At 45.4% G+C, this 19,414-nt stretch overlaps 1 protein-coding gene across 1 annotated transcript in view; it reads right to left on the reverse strand.

Moving 5' to 3' along the window:
* Window positions 1-19,414, reverse strand: part of LOC128994584 (translation initiation factor eIF-2B subunit alpha-like) — a 46,901-nt gene that overhangs the window by 21,378 nt on the left and 6,109 nt on the right. The window contains exons 5-7 of the mRNA XM_054419239.1: window positions 12,153-12,265; window positions 10,082-10,226; window positions 9,544-9,669 (exon numbers count right to left, since the gene is read on the reverse strand). Of these exons, the coding sequence (XP_054275214.1) occupies window positions 9,544-9,669; window positions 10,082-10,226; window positions 12,153-12,265 (384 nt within the window). The remainder of the gene's footprint in view (window positions 1-9,543; window positions 9,670-10,081; window positions 10,227-12,152; window positions 12,266-19,414) is intronic.

The raw sequence follows: 19,414 nt of genomic DNA on the forward strand, positions 1-19,414 counted from the left end.
ATGATGACAGCCCGGGCACTGTAACTGAGCCCGCTTAAATATCAGCAGGGAGCAATCAGAAGGATTACTCAAATTGTTGTACTCATAAATTTCTGCAGTTTCATGCGTCACCAAATCACTTTTTTTCCTTCATTGCTAAATACCACTTACATTCACTAAATTTGAGTTTTGGATGTTTTGATGCAATTAGGTTTTTTTTTTCTCTCTTGATCTTGTTAATATTTTTTTATTGACTATCATCATTAAGTGTGTAAGTACTCCTGAATGTTTGTGGACCTGTGTATAGCTGTATTAGCAACTCATTCCCAAACACAGACGGATAGTCTACTTGGGAACTATTTTTCCTGTACACAGACACATGTAACATTAATTCAGGAATAAAGATATTTTGATTTGATTTGGTTTGCCCGGGCTATTTGGCATACCCAGGCTTACCGGGCTATGATGACAAAGGGGCTCTGTACTTGAGCCCGGTTTGCCCGGGCTATTTGGCAAACCCGGGCTTACCGGGCTATGATGACAGCCCGGGCACTGTACCTGAGCCCGCTTAAATATCGGCAGGGAGCAATCAGAAGGATTACTCAAATTGTTGTACTCATAAATTTCTGCAGTTTCATGCGTCACCAAATCACTTCTTTTCCTTCATTGCAAAATACCACTTACAATCACTAAATTTGAGTTTTGGATGTTTCGATGCAATTAGGTTTCTTTTTTTTCTCTCTTGATCTTGTTAATATTTTTTTATTTACTATCATCATTAAGTGTCTAAGTACTCCTGAATGTTTAGGGACCTGTGTATAGCTGTATTAGCAACTCATTCCCAAACACAGACGGATAGTCTACTTGGGAATTATTTTTCCTGTACACAGACAATTTTTAACAAACATGTAACATTAATTCAGGAATAAAGAGATTTTGATTTGATTTGGTTTGCCCGGGCTATTTGGCATACCCGGGCTATTTGGCATACCCAGGCTTACCGGGCTATGATGACAGCCCGGGCTCTGTATTTGACATACCAGGGCTTACCGGGCTATGATGACAGCCCGGGCACTGTACCTGAGCCCGGTTTGCCTGGGCTATTTGGCATACCCGGGCTTACCAGGCTATGATGACAGCCCGGGCTCTGTATTTGAGCCCGGTTTGCCCGGGCTATTTGGCATACCCGGGCTATTTGGCATACCAGGGCTTACCGGGCTATGATGACAGCCTGGGCTCTGTACCTGAGCCCGGATTGCCCGGGCTATTTGGCAAACCTGGGCCTACTGGGCTATAATGACAGCCCGGGCACTGAACCTGTGCCCGGTTAGCCCGAGCTATGATGACAGCCTGTCATCACCGGGCTATAGACATTGGACCGGGCGATTTGGCACGCCCGGGCTTACCAGGCTATGATGAAAGCCCGGGCACTGTACCTGAGCCCGGTTTGCCTGGTTTATTTGGCAAACCCGGGATTACCGGGATATGATGACAGCCCGGGCACTGTACCTGAGCCCGGTTTGCCTGGGCCTAATGACAGCCTGTCACCACCAGGCTATAGACATTGGCCTGCTCAATTTGGCACACCCGGGCTATGATAACAGCCCGCCACCAATCGGGCAGGCCATACTACTAGGTATGGCAAACCCAGGCTTCATGGACATTGATGACAGCCCGGGCACTGAACCTGTGCCCTGTTTGCTCGGGCTATGATGCCAGCCCGTCACTACCGGGATAAATAATAATACAGCACGTTAAAGACATTGGCCTGGGCTAATTGGCATACCCGGGCTTACCAGGCTATGATGACAGCCCGGGCACTGTACCTGAGCCCAGTTTGCCCGGGCTATTTGGCAAACCCGGGCTTACCAGGCCAAGATAATAAACCGGGCTCTGTACCTGAGCCTGGTTTGCCTGGGCTTTTTGGCTAACCGGGGCTTACCGGGCTATGATGACAGCCCGGGCTCTGTAACTGAGCCCGGTTTGCCCGGTTTATTTGGCGAACCCGGGCTTACCGGGCTATGATGACAGCCCGGGCACTGTAACTGAGCCCGCTTAAATATCAGCAGGGAGCAATCAGAAGGATTACTCAAATTGTTGTACTCATAAATTTCTGCAGTTTCATGCGTCACCAAATCACTTTTTTTCCTTCATTGCTAAATACCACTTACATTCACTAAATTTGAGTTTTGGATGTTTTGATGCAATTAGGTTTTTTTTTTTCTCTCTTGATCTTGTTAATATTTTTTTATTGACTATCATCATTAAGTGTGTAAGTACTCCTGAATGTTTGTGGACCTGTGTATAGCTGTATTAGCAACTCATTCCCAAACACAGACAGATAGTCTACTTGGGAACTATTTTTCCTGTACACAGACACATGTAACATTAATTCAGGAATAAAGATATTTTGATTTGATTTGGTTTGCCCGGGCTATTTGGCATACCCAGGCTTACCGGGCTATGATGACAAAGGGGCTCTGTACTTGAGCCCGGTTTGCCCGGGCTATTTGGCAAACCCGGGCTTACCGGGCTATGATGACAGCCCGGGCACTGTACCTGAGCCCGCTTAAATATCGGCAGGGAGCAATCAGAAGGATTACTCAAATTGTTGTACTCATAAATTTCTGCAGTTTCATGCGTCACCAAATCACTTCTTTTCCTTCATTGCAAAATACCACTTACAATCACTAAATTTGAGTTTTGGATGTTTCGATGCAATTAGGTTTCTTTTTTTTCTCTCTTGATCTTGTTAATATTTTTTTATTTACTATCATCATTAAGTGTCTAAGTACTCCTGAATGTTTAGGGACCTGTGTATAGCTGTATTAGCAACTCATTCCCAAACACAGACGGATAGTCTACTTGGGAATTATTTTTCCTGTACACAGACAATTTTTAACAAACATGTAACATTAATTCAGGAATAAAGAGATTTTGATTTGATTTGGTTTGCCCGGGCTATTTGGCATACCCGGGCTATTTGGCATACCCAGGCTTACCGGGCTATGATGACAGCCCGGGCTCTGTATTTGACATACCAGGGCTTACCGGGCTATGATGACAGCCCGGGCACTGTACCTGAGCCCGGTTTGCCCGGGCTATTTGGCATACCCGGGCTTACCAGGCTATGATGACAGCCCGGGCTCTGTATTTGAGCCCGGTTTGCCCGGGCTATTTGGCATACCCGGGCTATTTGGCATACCAGGGCTTACCGGGCTATGATGACAGCCTGGGCTCTGTACCTGAGCCCGGATTGCCCGGGCTATTTGGCAAACCTGGGCCTACTGGGCTATAATGACAGCCCGGGCACTGAACCTGTGCCCGGTTAGCCCGAGCTATGATGACAGCCTGTCATCACCGGGCTATAGACATTGGACCGGGCGATTTGGCACGCCCGGGCTTACCAGGCTATGATGAAAGCCCGGGCACTGTACCTGAGCCCGGTTTGCCTGGTTTATTTGGCAAACCCGGGATTACCGGGATATGATGACAGCCCGGGCACTGTACCTGAGCCCGGTTTGCCTGGGCCTAATGACAGCCTGTCACCACCAGGCTATAGACATTGGCCTGCTCAATTTGGCACACCCGGGCTATGATAACAGCCCGCCACCAATCGGGCAGGCCATACTACTAGGTATGGCAAACCCAGGCTTCATGGACATTGATGACAGCCCGGGCACTGAACCTGTGCCCTGTTTGCTCGGGCTATGATGCCAGCCCGTCACTACCGGGATAAATAATAATACAGCACGTTAAAGACATTGGCCTGGGCTAATTGGCATACCCGGGCTTACCAGGCTATGATGACAGCCCGGGCACTGTACCTGAGCCCAGTTTGTCCGGGCTATTTGGCAAACCCGGGCTTACCAGGCCAAGATAATAAACCGGGCTCTGTACCTGAGCCTGGTTTGCCCGGGCTTTTTGGCTAACCGGGGCTTACCGGGCTATGATGACAGCCCGCGCTCTGTAACTGAGCCCGGTTTGCCCGGTTTATTTGGCGAACCCGGGCTTACCGGGCTATGATGACAGCCCGGGCACTGTAACTGAGCCCGCTTAAATATCAGCAGGGAGCAATCAGAAGGATTACTCAAATTGTTGTACTCATAAATTTCTGCAGTTTCATGCGTCACCAAATCACTTTTTTTCCTTCATTGCTAAATACCACTTACATTCACTAAATTTGAGTTTTGGATGTTTTGATGCAATTAGGTTTTTTTTTTCTCTCTTGATCTTGTTAATATTTTTTTATTGACTATCATCATTAAGTGTGTAAGTACTCCTGAATGTTTGTGGACCTGTGTATAGCTGTATTAGCAACTCATTCCCAAACACAGACGGATAGTCTACTTGGGAACTATTTTTCCTGTACACAGACACATGTAACATTAATTCAGGAATAAAGATATTTTGATTTGATTTGGTTTGCCCGGGCTATTTGGCATACCCAGGCTTACCGGGCTATGATGACAAAGGGGCTCTGTACTTGAGCCCGGTTTGCCCGGGCTATTTGGCAAACCCGGGCTTACCGGGCTATGATGACAGCCCGGGCACTGTACCTGAGCCCGCTTAAATATCGGCAGGGAGCAATCAGAAGGATTACTCAAATTGTTGTACTCATAAATTTCTGCAGTTTCATGCGTCACCAAATCACTTCTTTTCCTTCATTGCAAAATACCACTTACAATCACTAAATTTGAGTTTTGGATGTTTCGATGCAATTAGGTTTCTTTTTTTTCTCTCTTGATCTTGTTAATATTTTTTTATTTACTATCATCATTAAGTGTCTAAGTACTCCTGAATGTTTAGGGACCTGTGTATAGCTGTATTAGCAACTCATTCCCAAACACAGACGGATAGTCTACTTGGGAATTATTTTTCCTGTACACAGACAATTTTTAACAAACATGTAACATTAATTCAGGAATAAAGAGATTTTGATTTGATTTGGTTTGCCCGGGCTATTTGGCATACCCGGGCTATTTGGCATACCCAGGCTTACCGGGCTATGATGACAGCCCGGGCTCTGTATTTGACATACCAGGGCTTACCGGGCTATGATGACAGCCCGGGCACTGTACCTGAGCCCGGTTTGCCTGGGCTATTTGGCATACCCGGGCTTACCAGGCTATGATGACAGCCCGGGCTCTGTATTTGAGCCCGGTTTGCCCGGGCTATTTGGCATACCCGGGCTATTTGGCATACCAGGGCTTACCGGGCTATGATGACAGCCTGGGCTCTGTACCTGAGCCCGGATTGCCCGGGCTATTTGGCAAACCTGGGCCTACTGGGCTATAATGACAGCCCGGGCACTGAACCTGTGCCCGGTTAGCCCGAGCTATGATGACAGCCTGTCATCACCGGGCTATAGACATTGGACCGGGCGATTTGGCACGCCCGGGCTTACCAGGCTATGATGAAAGCCCGGGCACTGTACCTGAGCCCGGTTTGCCTGGTTTATTTGGCAAACCCGGGATTACCGGGATATGATGACAGCCCGGGCACTGTACCTGAGCCCGGTTTGCCTGGGCCTAATGACAGCCTGTCACCACCAGGCTATAGACATTGGCCTGCTCAATTTGGCACACCCGGGCTATGATAACAGCCCGCCACCAATCGGGCAGGCCATACTACTAGGTATGGCAAACCCAGGCTTCATGGACATTGATGACAGCCCGGGCACTGAACCTGTGCCCTGTTTGCTCGGGCTATGATGCCAGCCCGTCACTACCGGGATAAATAATAATACAGCACGTTAAAGACATTGGCCTGGGCTAATTGGCATACCCGGGCTTACCAGGCTATGATGACAGCCCGGGCACTGTACCTGAGCCCAGTTTGCCCGGGCTATTTGGCAAACCCGGGCTTACCAGGCCAAGATAATAAACCGGGCTCTGTACCTGAGCCTGGTTTGCCTGGGCTTTTTGGCTAACCGGGGCTTACCGGGCTTGATGACAGCCCGGGCACTGTAACTGAGCCCGCTTAAATATCAGCAGGGAGCAATCAGAAGGATTACTCAAATTGTTGTACTCATAAATTTCTGCAGTTTCATGCGTCACCAAATCACTTTTTTCCTTCATTGCTAAATACCACTTACATTCACTAAATTTGAGTTTTGGATGTTTTGATGCAATTAGGTTTTTTTTTTTCTCTCTTGATCTTGTTAATATTTTTTTATTGACTATCATCATTAAGTGTGTAAGTACTCCTGAATGTTTGTGGACCTGTGTATAGCTGTATTAGCAACTCATTCCCAAACACAGACGGATAGTCTACTTGGGAACTATTTTTCCTGTACACAGACACATGTAACATTAATTCAGGAATAAAGATATTTTGATTTGATTTGGTTTGCCCGGGCTATTTGGCATACCCAGGCTTACCGGGCTATGATGACAAAGGGGCTCTGTACTTGAGCCCGGTTTGCCCGGGCTATTTGGCAAACCCGGGCTTACCGGGCTATGATGACAGCCCGGGCACTGTACCTGAGCCCGCTTAAATATCGGCAGGGAGCAATCAGAAGGATTACTCAAATTGTTGTACTCATAAATTTCTGCAGTTTCATGCGTCACCAAATCACTTCTTTTCCTTCATTGCAAAATACCACTTACAATCACTAAATTTGAGTTTTGGATGTTTCGATGCAATTAGGTTTCTTTTTTTTCTCTCTTGATCTTGTTAATATTTTTTTATTTACTATCATCATTAAGTGTCTAAGTACTCCTGAATGTTTAGGGACCTGTGTATAGCTGTATTAGCAACTCATTCCCAAACACAGACGGATAGTCTACTTGGGAATTATTTTTCCTGTACACAGACAATTTTTAACAAACATGTAACATTAATTCAGGAATAAAGAGATTTTGATTTGATTTGGTTTGCCCGGGCTATTTGGCATACCCGGGCTATTTGGCATACCCAGGCTTACCGGGCTATGATGACAGCCCGGGCTCTGTATTTGACATACCAGGGCTTACCGGGCTATGATGACAGCCCGGGCACTGTACCTGAGCCCGGTTTGCCTGGGCTATTTGGCATACCCGGGCTTACCAGGCTATGATGACAGCCCGGGCTCTGTATTTGAGCCCGGTTTGCCCGGGCTATTTGGCATACCCGGGCTATTTGGCATACCAGGGCTTACCGGGCTATGATGACAGCCTGGGCTCTGTACCTGAGCCCGGATTGCCCGGGCTATTTGGCAAACCTGGGCCTACTGGGCTATAATGACAGCCCGGGCACTGAACCTGTGCCCGGTTAGCCCGAGCTATGATGACAGCCTGTCATCACCGGGCTATAGACATTGGACCGGGCGATTTGGCACGCCCGGGCTTACCAGGCTATGATGAAAGCCCGGGCACTGTACCTGAGCCCGGTTTGCCTGGTTTATTTGGCAAACCCGGGATTACCGGGATATGATGACAGCCCGGGCACTGTACCTGAGCCCGGTTTGCCTGGGCCTAATGACAGCCTGTCACCACCAGGCTATAGACATTGGCCTGCTCAATTTGGCACACCCGGGCTATGATAACAGCCCGCCACCAATCGGGCAGGCCATACTACTAGGTATGGCAAACCCAGGCTTCATGGACATTGATGACAGCCCGGGCACTGAACCTGTGCCCTGTTTGCTCGGGCTATGATGCCAGCCCGTCACTACCGGGATAAATAATAATACAGCACGTTAAAGACATTGGCCTGGGCTAATTGGCATACCCGGGCTTACCAGGCTATGATGACAGCCCGGGCACTGTACCTGAGCCCAGTTTGCCCGGGCTATTTGGCAAACCCGGGCTTACCAGGCCAAGATAATAAACCGGGCTCTGTACCTGAGCCTGGTTTGCCTGGGCTTTTTGGCTAACCGGGGCTTACCGGGCTTGATGACAGCCCGGGCACTGTAACTGAGCCCGCTTAAATATCAGCAGGGAGCAATCAGAAGGATTACTCAAATTGTTGTACTCATAAATTTCTGCAGTTTCATGCGTCACCAAATCACTTTTTTTCCTTCATTGCTAAATACCACTTACATTCACTAAATTTGAGTTTTGGATGTTTTGATGCAATTAGGTTTTTTTTTTTCTCTCTTGATCTTGTTAATATTTTTTTATTGACTATCATCATTAAGTGTGTAAGTACTCCTGAATGTTTGTGGACCTGTGTATAGCTGTATTAGCAACTCATTCCCAAACACAGACAGATAGTCTACTTGGGAACTATTTTTCCTGTACACAGACACATGTAACATTAATTCAGGAATAAAGATATTTTGATTTGATTTGGTTTGCCCGGGCTATTTGGCATACCCAGGCTTACCGGGCTATGATGACAAAGGGGCTCTGTACTTGAGCCCGGTTTGCCCGGGCTATTTGGCAAACCCGGGCTTACCGGGCTATGATGACAGCCCGGGCACTGTACCTGAGCCCGCTTAAATATCGGCAGGGAGCAATCAGAAGGATTACTCAAATTGTTGTACTCATAAATTTCTGCAGTTTCATGCGTCACCAAATCACTTCTTTTCCTTCATTGCAAAATACCACTTACAATCACTAAATTTGAGTTTTGGATGTTTCGATGCAATTAGGTTTGGCAATTAGGACATTGATGACAGCCCGGGCACTGAACCTGTGCCCTGTTTGCTCGGGCTATGATGCCAGCCCGTCACTACCGGGATAAATAATAATACAGCACGTTAAAGACATTGGCCTGGGCGATTTGGCACATCCGGGCTATGATGCCCCAAAAATTACATTTAATGAAACAATAGTTCATAAAGGCTAACATGTTGGTAGGTAAACCGTTTGTTCGGTTGGCACTTAATTTTAAACTTACCCTAAATCAAACACTTTATATTCTTTAAAAAAAGAAACAAATATGTATATACATATTATGTAAATAAAAAAGAAAATGAATAACTTCTCCCTATTTACTATTGCTATAATATTTCCTTGTTTGATACATCAAACAACCTATGACTGGAAAAATGGGTTTTCTTTCATAGGGCCACAGACATTAGCCCGGGCGATTTGGCAAACCCGGGCCTACCGGGCTAAAATGACAACCCGGGCACTGTACCTGAGCCCGGTTTGCTTGGGCTATGATGACAGCCCGTCACCAACGGGCTAAAAACATTAACCCGGGCTATTTGGCAAACCCGGGCTTACCGGGCTAAGATAATAAACCGGGCTCTGTACCTGAGCCCGGTTTGCCCAGGCTTTTTGGCAAACCCAGGCTTACCGGGCTATGATGACAGCCCGGGCTCTGTAACAGAGCCCGGTTTGCCCGGTTTATTTGGCAAACCCGGGCTTACTGGGCTATGATGACAGCCCGGGCTCTGTATTTGAGCCCACATGTCAATGCTGACTTAATCACAGAGAATTGTAGGCCACTGTTCACACATATATTATAACAATTTTCATTTGCTATAGAGCTATATTTGAATTTTGAAAAGTTATTTAAATAAAATTATATTGAATTTGAAGCAATTTTGTTACAAAAATCAGGTCTTAGGTCTTGAGGTTAAGAAAACCACTTTTAATACTCATAATAGGCCTATTGAATAAGAATTACCTTGTATTGGTCGGGAAGATCTCGTTGGTTCAAAGGAAACTGGCGAGCGAATTTAAAACTTTCAGTTAGAACATAAAACGGTTTATTCATTGCCTTTGCACACAAAGCCATTGTAAAACTGCCAACCTGAAATTTAAACATACATCAGTGTATTTATTTACAGCTAAAACAACTCCTAAAGAATGAGGAGAGCTTACAATCAGTACATCATCATTACAATCTGCTGAACTTACATCATTACAATCAGTTATTTTTTTTAAGTTTGTTCACTTAGGTCTAAATGGTTTTGTCTATGTAGCTAAGTGGCTCCTCCAACAAGGTGGGAGAGTTGCTGGTTCCGTCCTAAAAAATAATAGTAAATAATTCTTTGTGTCTATTATGAAGCTGACCTGGCTTTCCTAAAAACAAGGATTAGCAAATTATTTTGGTAGGTAAACAGGGGTTTATTAACATCTTCCCTATAAAGTAATTTATTCAAAGTAGGTCTACTGTAGAGATTCTTGTAAAACACTAAAAGAATTTCTTATTTTAGGTTTACCTTATTGACAATACCACCACTCTCCATTACACCTTCGGCCCCGACCATGACCATGTCCACATGTTCCATCACGTAGCCCACTGCGGAGTCCAGAATGACGGTGCAAGGAATTCCAAGCGACATCAACTCTTTAGCCATCTCGTCTCTAGAACACATGCAACCTGTTACCAGGGCCGAATTTAGCATTTTGGCGCCCCTAGGCCCAAATAATTTTCCGCCCCCTAGTCTGGTCACAGTTACTTTCCTTCAAACCTTTATTAAAAACTATATCATGCCCATAGGCCTAAGTTAATTGCTTGAATACCACTCCTCGTTGGAATCATAGCAAGTTTTTTTTAAGAATTGACCTGTTTAGCCTTAACAAAATGCCGTCTCAAACACTTTCATCAATTTTTATGCTTTTAATAAATGCTCACGTTTGTGGCCGTGGGACTGAAACAAAACAATTCAACCCACCGAGCATTCCTGAAAAAAAGGAAAAAAACATGGCCATTGAATCAAATTCCAGGCCCAAAAACATGAACTCCATTCAGTACGTGATGCCATAGATTAAACATACTCCTTTAGTAGATTTGTCATCATTTTGGATTAGCTGAAAACAACTCTTGTTATTTAAGGAGTATGTTTTATCTATGTTTAAACCTAGTTTATCCAAAATAAAACGATCTAATCATCAACAATAGGTCGTCTCCTGTTTATATTACAAGAAATTGAAACACACGTAATAGAACTAACCCTAAAATAATATAAACAAAATTACGTCAAAACTAACGTCCAGTGTCACCAACATGAACTAGACATACAAATTTTGAATTAACAATATCATAAGAAGTCGACTTGAGTTATATTTAATATATGGTCGTACTGCATCTAAGTAGGTTATATTTCCAAAGCAAAACAGAGCAAAAATATTCCGGCCAACCGTAGCAGGTTAGGTCTGAGGAGAAAATTGCAGCATTAAAGGTGCTTTGGAGGGTATTGAATTGTTCTAATTCTAATGCAAACTGAGATTTATATTTTTTTGTTAACTTTAAAGGTAAATTCATCGTTGTTTTAATATTAAACACAACTTATTATCTATTTTTACTTGATCCTGCAGATTGTTGTAAACTAATCAAAAGATTAGTTATAACTTTTGTTTTGTGGGGTGAGGGTGGTAACAATGTCTAGCACGCATGCGCCCCTAATCACTCTGATCAGTAGTGCCATAGATTAAACGAGCATGTTTAATCTATGGTATTACCGAGCCCGAGCCAGCATAGTGCAGTGGCAATACGATGCGTACCCCTTGGGCGCTCGTCAACATCCCTACAGCCTACTCCCGTATAACCAATGTTCGTTACCAATTTTGTAACGAAATTGATGCGTACTTCTGAAAAATAGTTTAAATTTCCTAACAATTATTTCTTCTTATGAACTTCAGAATCACAATGCATTGGAGTTCTTTTTTGATCAACTATGACTATTTATTTTTGTTTTTAGATAGCCTAGGTATAAAAAGTGTATTCTCGGCCGTGCGCCCTCTGGGACCTTGCGCCCATAGGCCCGGGCCTACCGGGCCTATTGGGAAATCCGGCCCTGCCTGTTACTTGTCTAGAAGGCAGTAGAGTCAACTGAGCTGTCTTCATGACTAGGAACAGTTAAACATACCTCTAATAAGACTTTTGTGAGGATAGAAGGCTTAGCTGAAAGGAAAAAGTCCAAACTAGCCCAAGAAACATCAACATTTACATTATAAACAAAGATGTCTTAAAATGTCTTTTGTTGACAAATTAGAAATCAGCCCAAAAGGTCTATGTGACAGAATTCAAGGTGATTTGTTGAAATACATTACAATTTGTACCAAAGATAATGATATTAAGCTGTTAGAGAACACCTTTTGATTGCAAAGAGTTTAACGGTAAGATCAGCATAGACTGTGGACACTGACGGTTTAGGCAGGGTAATACTAGTGGGCATGCATAGAATAATAACTAATAATTAAAAATATTACTTTACACTTTTTTATGTATTTTGTTAAAGAATAGGCCTGAAGTGTTGTTTGGAAGAAGATTATAAATGTGAAACTTACCCACTGCTATCAGGGGATGATTTTGTCACATATACTTTGAACCTTCGGTGTGAGTCAGCTGCTTCTTTCATTGTTTGTAGAACCACTCTTGACCTTGAGTGTGTAAGGATGCACTGTAAGAAAAAAAGTATGGATACTAAAAACAAAATCAAAGGTCAAAATTTAAATAATGATTCTTTCAAGAAAAGTTATTTTTGTGAATTAGGTGTAAGCAATTAAATGGTAGAAACAAGATATCTGATTGAACATTCAAATATAGGCCTACTGTATAGCCTCTTATGTTTGAACCTGTTTGAGCAAACATAAGAGGGTTTCACACCCTTTTACTACTTCATAAACTAACAAATCCAAACTTGTCTAGTCGTGATCAATTGCGTAAAGATGTCATTGCTGTGTTTCTTTATCAGTATGGTACTGTGGTTACGATTTTTGTACTCACAATGTGTGGTTTAAGCTTTTCAATTAATTTTTTAAAATTAACTTTAGATTCAATTTGTTATAGTTTGAACTGCTTGCACTGCCACATACATTCATACATTACTTTTGAGTAAAAACAATATGTTGTTACAAACAAGTTTAATAATAAAGTTTTTTTGTAAAAAGGTAAAAGTTCTCATAGACTAGGCACATAGACGGTCAGTACGGGATTTTCAAAAAATTCAAAACATTGAATTAAATGAGCATGCGCCCACTGTGTCATCACGGCCGTCAACGGCGTTCCCCATCTTGGTATGTTAAATAGAAAGTCTAGAGCTACAAACTGTAGGACATTTATGTGACGGTGGATGCGCCTGACTGATCCAGTGTGGGCGCATTTCGGGCGTTCGGGACAGTTGGTACGGCATTTTCAGCTTTCTACAAGGATGGATTAAAGTACACTGATAGTGCTTGTTGAAAAAAATTAAGAACTATACAATATGAGGCACTTGGAAGAATATTTTAACAATATGAGAAGAAAAAACATCTGGGAAGAAACTTTCAAACTTGCCGAACGAGTCATCCCGAAGTACTGAAAGATGGTCATGTTTCACAAGGTCCAGGAATAAAGTGTAAAATTTACCACAATTGAAACTTTTTTTTGTTAATGTTATGAATCTAAAAAGTTGTATTTTCCTCTTCTTTTATAAAAAACACACTCACTTGTAATGGTCACATTTTGTTAGGGGTAATTTTTTATTATATACACGAACGATTAATCGCGGCGGTTCGTCACGACGGCAACAATGTCAAACGTGTCCACTGCAGGTCTCCTAGTTCGAGACTCGGCCGCTGTCACCTTGAAGCGCTGCCGTAGACGTGGTGGGGAGAAGCCGAGACCAGCGGACAGTGGTCAGTTCTTGGGACAGTCGATGGCGAGCGCTTGTTCGCCAAACATCCTTCGAGCAGACAGTCGGCGTCGAGCGTTAGGTTCGCGCACACCAACCAACCCTCCTTAGGCCGTGCGAGCGAACCAAATAATAAGGTATCCGGACGAAGGCAAGAGTAACCCGGATGCAAATCTGGAAGTGTCGTGTTACGTAAGTACACTGTATATAGCTAGCGTATACGTTGTATTCATCCCCGTATCCACTTTGGCGAGGGAAATTACTTTATTTATTAGGCTATTCTAGGACGTTTATCGTAGTTTATTATAGAATAACGTAGTTTATCGACCGACGCTGCGAGTGTAGTGTCGCAGTAGCCTACGCCTACTTTTAGTAACCCAAAGCGTTTTGTTTTATTTTAATCAAGAGTTTTATTTATTTTCCTTAAAGCCAAGAAGAATAATTGGCCTAGGTGCCTTATACGTTTTGTTTTATTTCATTATTTACTTATCGCAAGTTAGCGTCGTTTTCTTTTAATTCCGAGAAGATTATTTTTTAGTTTCATTTTGAGAAGTGAGACCTTTTGTTAAGCCTAGGAGCTGGGTATTTATTTTATTTTCTAATCTTCGCCTAGTTAGCTATCAGCCCTAGTAGTTAGCTTAGACTTGGCCTTGTCAGCGCGTCGCTGTGCTGACACCAAGTTATAGGAGTAACTATAGTTAGTGTATTCCTTAATAGCAACTCGTGTACGGTGCGTCGACGTGCCGAGGTACACAGTGTGTACTTGTGTACTAGCAGATCGGCGCGACATTAACATCTACGAAGATCTAGAAGTGGTAAGCGAGCGACGAGGACTGTCAGCGAGACCCTGGACTACTCGAGCTGTCCGAGCAAATCGGAGGTAAGTTTACGATAGGTGCCCTACCCGACATAAACACCTCACATAGTGGCGCCTCCGAACAGGGACATTGAAAGTTTCGTTATTATCGTAATATTCATACGTGCTTCACGTATTGGCGCCCGAACGGTAAAATCGATATCGTAGTGGTTTTTTCTTTGGAATATAAGAAAAAGCGAAAATGGTAGGATCGAGTGTTAGCGCGAAAACTACGCCTAAAACGGTCAAAGCAGTGACTGAATCGACCACGACAACCACGACTACGACTGCAGGGTCTTTACAAGCTCAAGTAGCACAAACTATTTCACAACCAACTGTGCCTTCGACTTTAAGTTTTCCCGCTACGACCGCAGAGGCTACTCAGCCTCAAGTAGGTACAACTACGACACAGTTAATGGTACCAACGACTTTAAATTTACTTACTACGACTGATCGTACGATGATGTCTAAGAGTCCCTCAGAGGATGACCCGCGAATTGGGTGGATTCACACGTTAACCAAGGATGAACTTCGTTACGAAATGAGTCGATACGGTTTGCCTAATATGGGGACAGTCGACGAACTTCGCAAGTCGTTTTGTAAATTTTGGAAACATGGCATTCCCCGAGCAGTGTACGGTAAGGACGTGAATGATAGCGTGGACGGTGCGACTGCACTTCCACACCGGTACGACACGGGATATGTCGACTCGCGACCAGGTGCCAGTGACATACGAAGTGCGGAACTTGACAGAGTACGGGGGATAGTTGGTTTGCCTCCAGGAACCAACTTTGAGGACGTTTGTCGTTCGTTATCAAGCCTAACAATGCGCGCTGATAACAATCAGGCCAACAATCAGGCTAGTAATTATCCAGTCAATATGACACAATCAAATCGTTTTACAAATTCCGAGGGGTTAGTGTATAGTACACTAACCAGACCTAGTGTTAACTATGCTTTCGACACCTCCCACTCTACAGATTCGATTCATCGAACTACGGTGCCCGGTACCGGTCAGCGACCGTACGGTGGGTTCGCGAGCGAACAACTAGGTATTCCTACACAGGCAAGCGTGAATCACGGATTCAGTAGTGGTTTGCCTTCGTGTCACGAAAATTCGAACGTAATTCGTAAGGTTGGCGTTGACGTCTCGGCGTTGTGTAATTTAGTTCGAAAATGGAACGTTCGTATTGACGGCTCTAAAGACCCCGTTTCTTTCTTGGAACGCCTGGAAGAGCTTATGGAGGCCTACGAAATAAATAAGAACGATATTATACGAGCACTCCCCGAGCTACTACATAGTAATGCACTGTTGTGGTATCGAAACTATAAGGACTCCTGGCATAATTATGAGTCATTTAGATCGAGTTTCGAACTACAATTCCTACCACTGGGATACCAGCGAAATCTAGACGAAGAAATTCGGCGTCGGACTCAAGGTGACAACGAAGCTTTTAGAAACTTTGTTGTGGCTTTAACTACTCTCATGCGACGCAAGGGAACCCTCAGTCTCCACGAACAATTGAATATTTTGTATACGAATATGAGACCCGAATATAAGTTGACGATGAGGAGACACGATTTTTTCTCGGTCGACGAAATGCTCAGACAAGCGGAACACGTTGAGAGCTATTTTAGGGAAAAATCTCTTTTCCGTCCCCCTCCACCTCCGTCGGCAGCGTTGGTCCCCGAAACGGCTTATCACCCGAGACGAGGACGCGATAATAAATCGGGAGATAATTTCGGAGTTTCGACTATTGGCAAGTGTCAGTCATCCAACGGCGTGACGGGACGATTAACCGAGAAGCGCGTAGGCTTCCGGTCAGAGGCAAGACCACGTAGGTCACGAGAGAGATCTCCGAACCCCCGGACGGGTAATTTTACGAGGACCTCGTCATCTACGAGCCCACGACGTCACTCGGAGCGTGAGCGCGAAGGTTCACCCCGAGAGAACAATACAGTTTCGCGATTGCCCGATAATGTGCGTGACAAGTCTACTATCACATGTTGGAACTGTGACAAGAAAGGCCACAAATTTCGTGACTGCCGTATGCCGAGAACTCTTAAGTGTTTCTATTGTAAAAAGGTGGGCATCCGCACCCACGACTGTCGGTGCCAGGGAAACGATCGACGGGTTCAGGAAGAAGGAGGTCGCCTGAATCCTCAGTAGTGCCTACTACGAAGACCTCCCCGGACTGGTGCGCTTGGTTAGAGAAAATTAAGAAATTCCCGGAAACCGAGAACGCTCAGATTCAGACCAACGACAGACGACCGCACGTATCAGTGACGATAGCAGGGCGAGAGTTCGCCGCACTAATAGATACAGGTGCCGTAGTCACGTTGATCGGCACGGCGGTTGCACGTCACTTGGAACGGTCTGGAATTATGTCTGTTTCGACTCCCACGGTAGTGAGACTCGCGAACGGTAGCTGTTCGAAATCGGAAAAATCCTATCGTTTTAAGGGTTCGATTCAAGGTCGCGACGAGGAGTTCTATACATTGTATCTCCCCACTCTCACTAGTGACGTGGTTCTCGGTATCGACACTCTCGGACGACTGGACTTGGTGACGTATAACGTCGCGTTAGATACTAGTAGGACGAACGTCGCCGGCGAGATTGTCGAATTAAGCGCAATATCGGACTTGACTGAGGGCCAAAAGAAACGATTAGGTGAATTTCTAAAGCCCGAATTGCCTTTATTTGAAAGCGTTTCTGGCCGCACGGAACTGATCCAACACGAAATCCGTTTAAAGAAAGGAGTTACTCCGATCAAGCAGCGGTATTACCCGCGAAATCCCGCTATGCAGGAAGTGATAAACGCTGAAGTGGATCGTATGCTAAGTGACGGGGTAATCGAAGCATCTACTAGTGGATGGAGTTCCCCTGTGGTGCTTATTAAGAAACCTAGTGGAAAATATCGGTTCTGTATAGACTTTCGACGTCTGAATGATTGTTCAGAGAAGGATGCTTACCCCCTCCCAAGAATATCGGCCATACTTGAAAAGTTGCGAAAGGCACGATTTATTTCCACACTCGACTTGGCTAATGGATATTGGCAAGTGCCGTTGGCGGCGGCGAGCCGGCCTCTCACTGCCTTTACGGTTCCGGGGCGCGGGCTGTATCAGTTCACATCGATGCCATTCGGTCTTCATTCGGCTGGCGCGACCTTTCAAAGGTTGCTGGATAAGGTAGTCGGTCCGGAATTGGAGCCTAGGGCGTTCGCGTACCTGGATGACCTCGTGATGATCTCTGAAACCTTCGAGGAACATCTCGATTTGTTATGCGAAGTGCTGGGTAGACTCAGAAAGGCGGGGCTAAAGCTCAATGTTGAGAAGTGCCAGTTCTGTAGGACCGAACTGAAGTATCTCGGCCACGTCGTTAATGCGAACGGTATTGGTACAGACCCGGAAAAGGTTAAAGCAATCGCCGAATTTCCGCGTCCAACTAACGTAAAGAGCCTTAGAAGCTTCCTAGGACTCGCGTCATGGTATCGACGCTTTATAGACCAGTTCGCGCGACTTACTACTCCACTGACGTGTCTCCTAAAGAAATCGACGAAATGGAGCTGGACTGAAAGCCAAGAGGAGGCGTTCCTCGGGCTGAAACGGAAGTTGACCACGACACCGATATTAGCTTGTCCCGATTTCGGTAAGCCGTTCGTACTGCAAGTTGATGCGTCGGACGACGGGCTCGGTGCCGCGCTCACACAGAAGAAGGACGGAAAGGAGAACGTGATCGGCTATGCGAGTAGACTTCTCTCTGACTCAGAACGTAAATTTACCGTGACAGAGAAGGAGTGTTTGGCGTTGGTGTGGGCCGTGAGGAAGTTCCGACCCTATATTGAGGGGTACCACTTCATCGCCGTCACAGACCATATAGCGTTGAAATGGTTGCTACGGCTTAAGGAGCCGACAGGCCGGTTAGCACGCTGGGTGTTAGAACTCCAGCAGCACGATTTCGAGGTGCAGTACAGGAAAGGCATCGCCAACCGGGTGGCGGATGCGTTATCGCGGCACCCCGTAGGTGTAGCCGAGCATACGTCTATTGAGACAGCGGTCTGTCCACTTCAATTGGAAGGAGGTCCCGACGCTGGAGACGGTCCCGAAAGGCCGAGTAATCAGTCGGACAAGTGGTACGAGAAACTCTGGGATAAAATGAGCGTCAATCCCGGGATGAACGACAAATATGTCATTCGGGAAGGCAAATTATATCGCTCGATTGGTCGGCAAACTACGGAAGGAGATGGCCGGGAACAGACATGGAAAATGTGTGTTCCTAAGGACGAACGGGCTGTGGTTTTGAGAGAGGTGCACGACTCCCCTGCGGCTGGACATTTTGGCGTTAAGAATACCGCTAGAAAAGTAAGCGAACAGTACTACTGGCCCGGTTGGAGACGTGACGTGCGCAAGTATGTAAGGAACTGTCCCGTATGTCAACGTTACAAGGTTGAACAGACGAAACCCGCCGGCCAAATGCATTTTCGCCCACCTGGTGGGCCGTGGCATACTGTCTCCGCGGATCTATTAGGTCCCCTCCCGCGTTCGAAGAAAGGAAATCGCTTTGTCGTCGCATTTCAGGACCAATACAGTAAGTGGACTGAACTAGCCCCTTTGAAGGACGCGACTGCGTCTCAGGTGGTGCTTAAGTTCAAGGAACTCGTCTTGTATCGATTTGGCGCGCCTGATATACTTATCACGGACAACGGTACTCAGTTTACCTCGAAAATAATTAAAGATATGACAAAGGAACGGGACATCGAGTTTCAGACGACTGCGCCCTTTAGCCCGCAATCTAATCCCATCGAGCGACGTAACCGCGTTCTTAAGACTCTTATCGCTCAGTCCGTGAAAGGCGATCACCAAACGTGGGACGCGAATCTGAAGGAGATCGTGTTCGCCGTAAACACAGCGTGCCACGAGTCGACAAAGTGTACCCCCGCGATGTTGTGTTACGGGCGTGAACTTAGGCTCCCTAAGGCACTTCGAGGCCCGCTGTTCGTCGCGAGTCGGAGAGGTGAACAGCCGACGCCGGCTGACATACATAGGGAACGTATGGACCGTTTCCGGAGGCTGTATGACAC

This window comes from Macrosteles quadrilineatus, unplaced genomic scaffold (assembly GCF_028750875.1).
Source record: "Macrosteles quadrilineatus isolate MER2022 unplaced genomic scaffold, UCM_ALF_1.0 Scaffold_5__1_contigs__length_97177068, whole genome shotgun sequence".
Lineage (NCBI taxonomy): Eukaryota > Metazoa > Arthropoda > Insecta > Hemiptera > Cicadellidae > Macrosteles > Macrosteles quadrilineatus.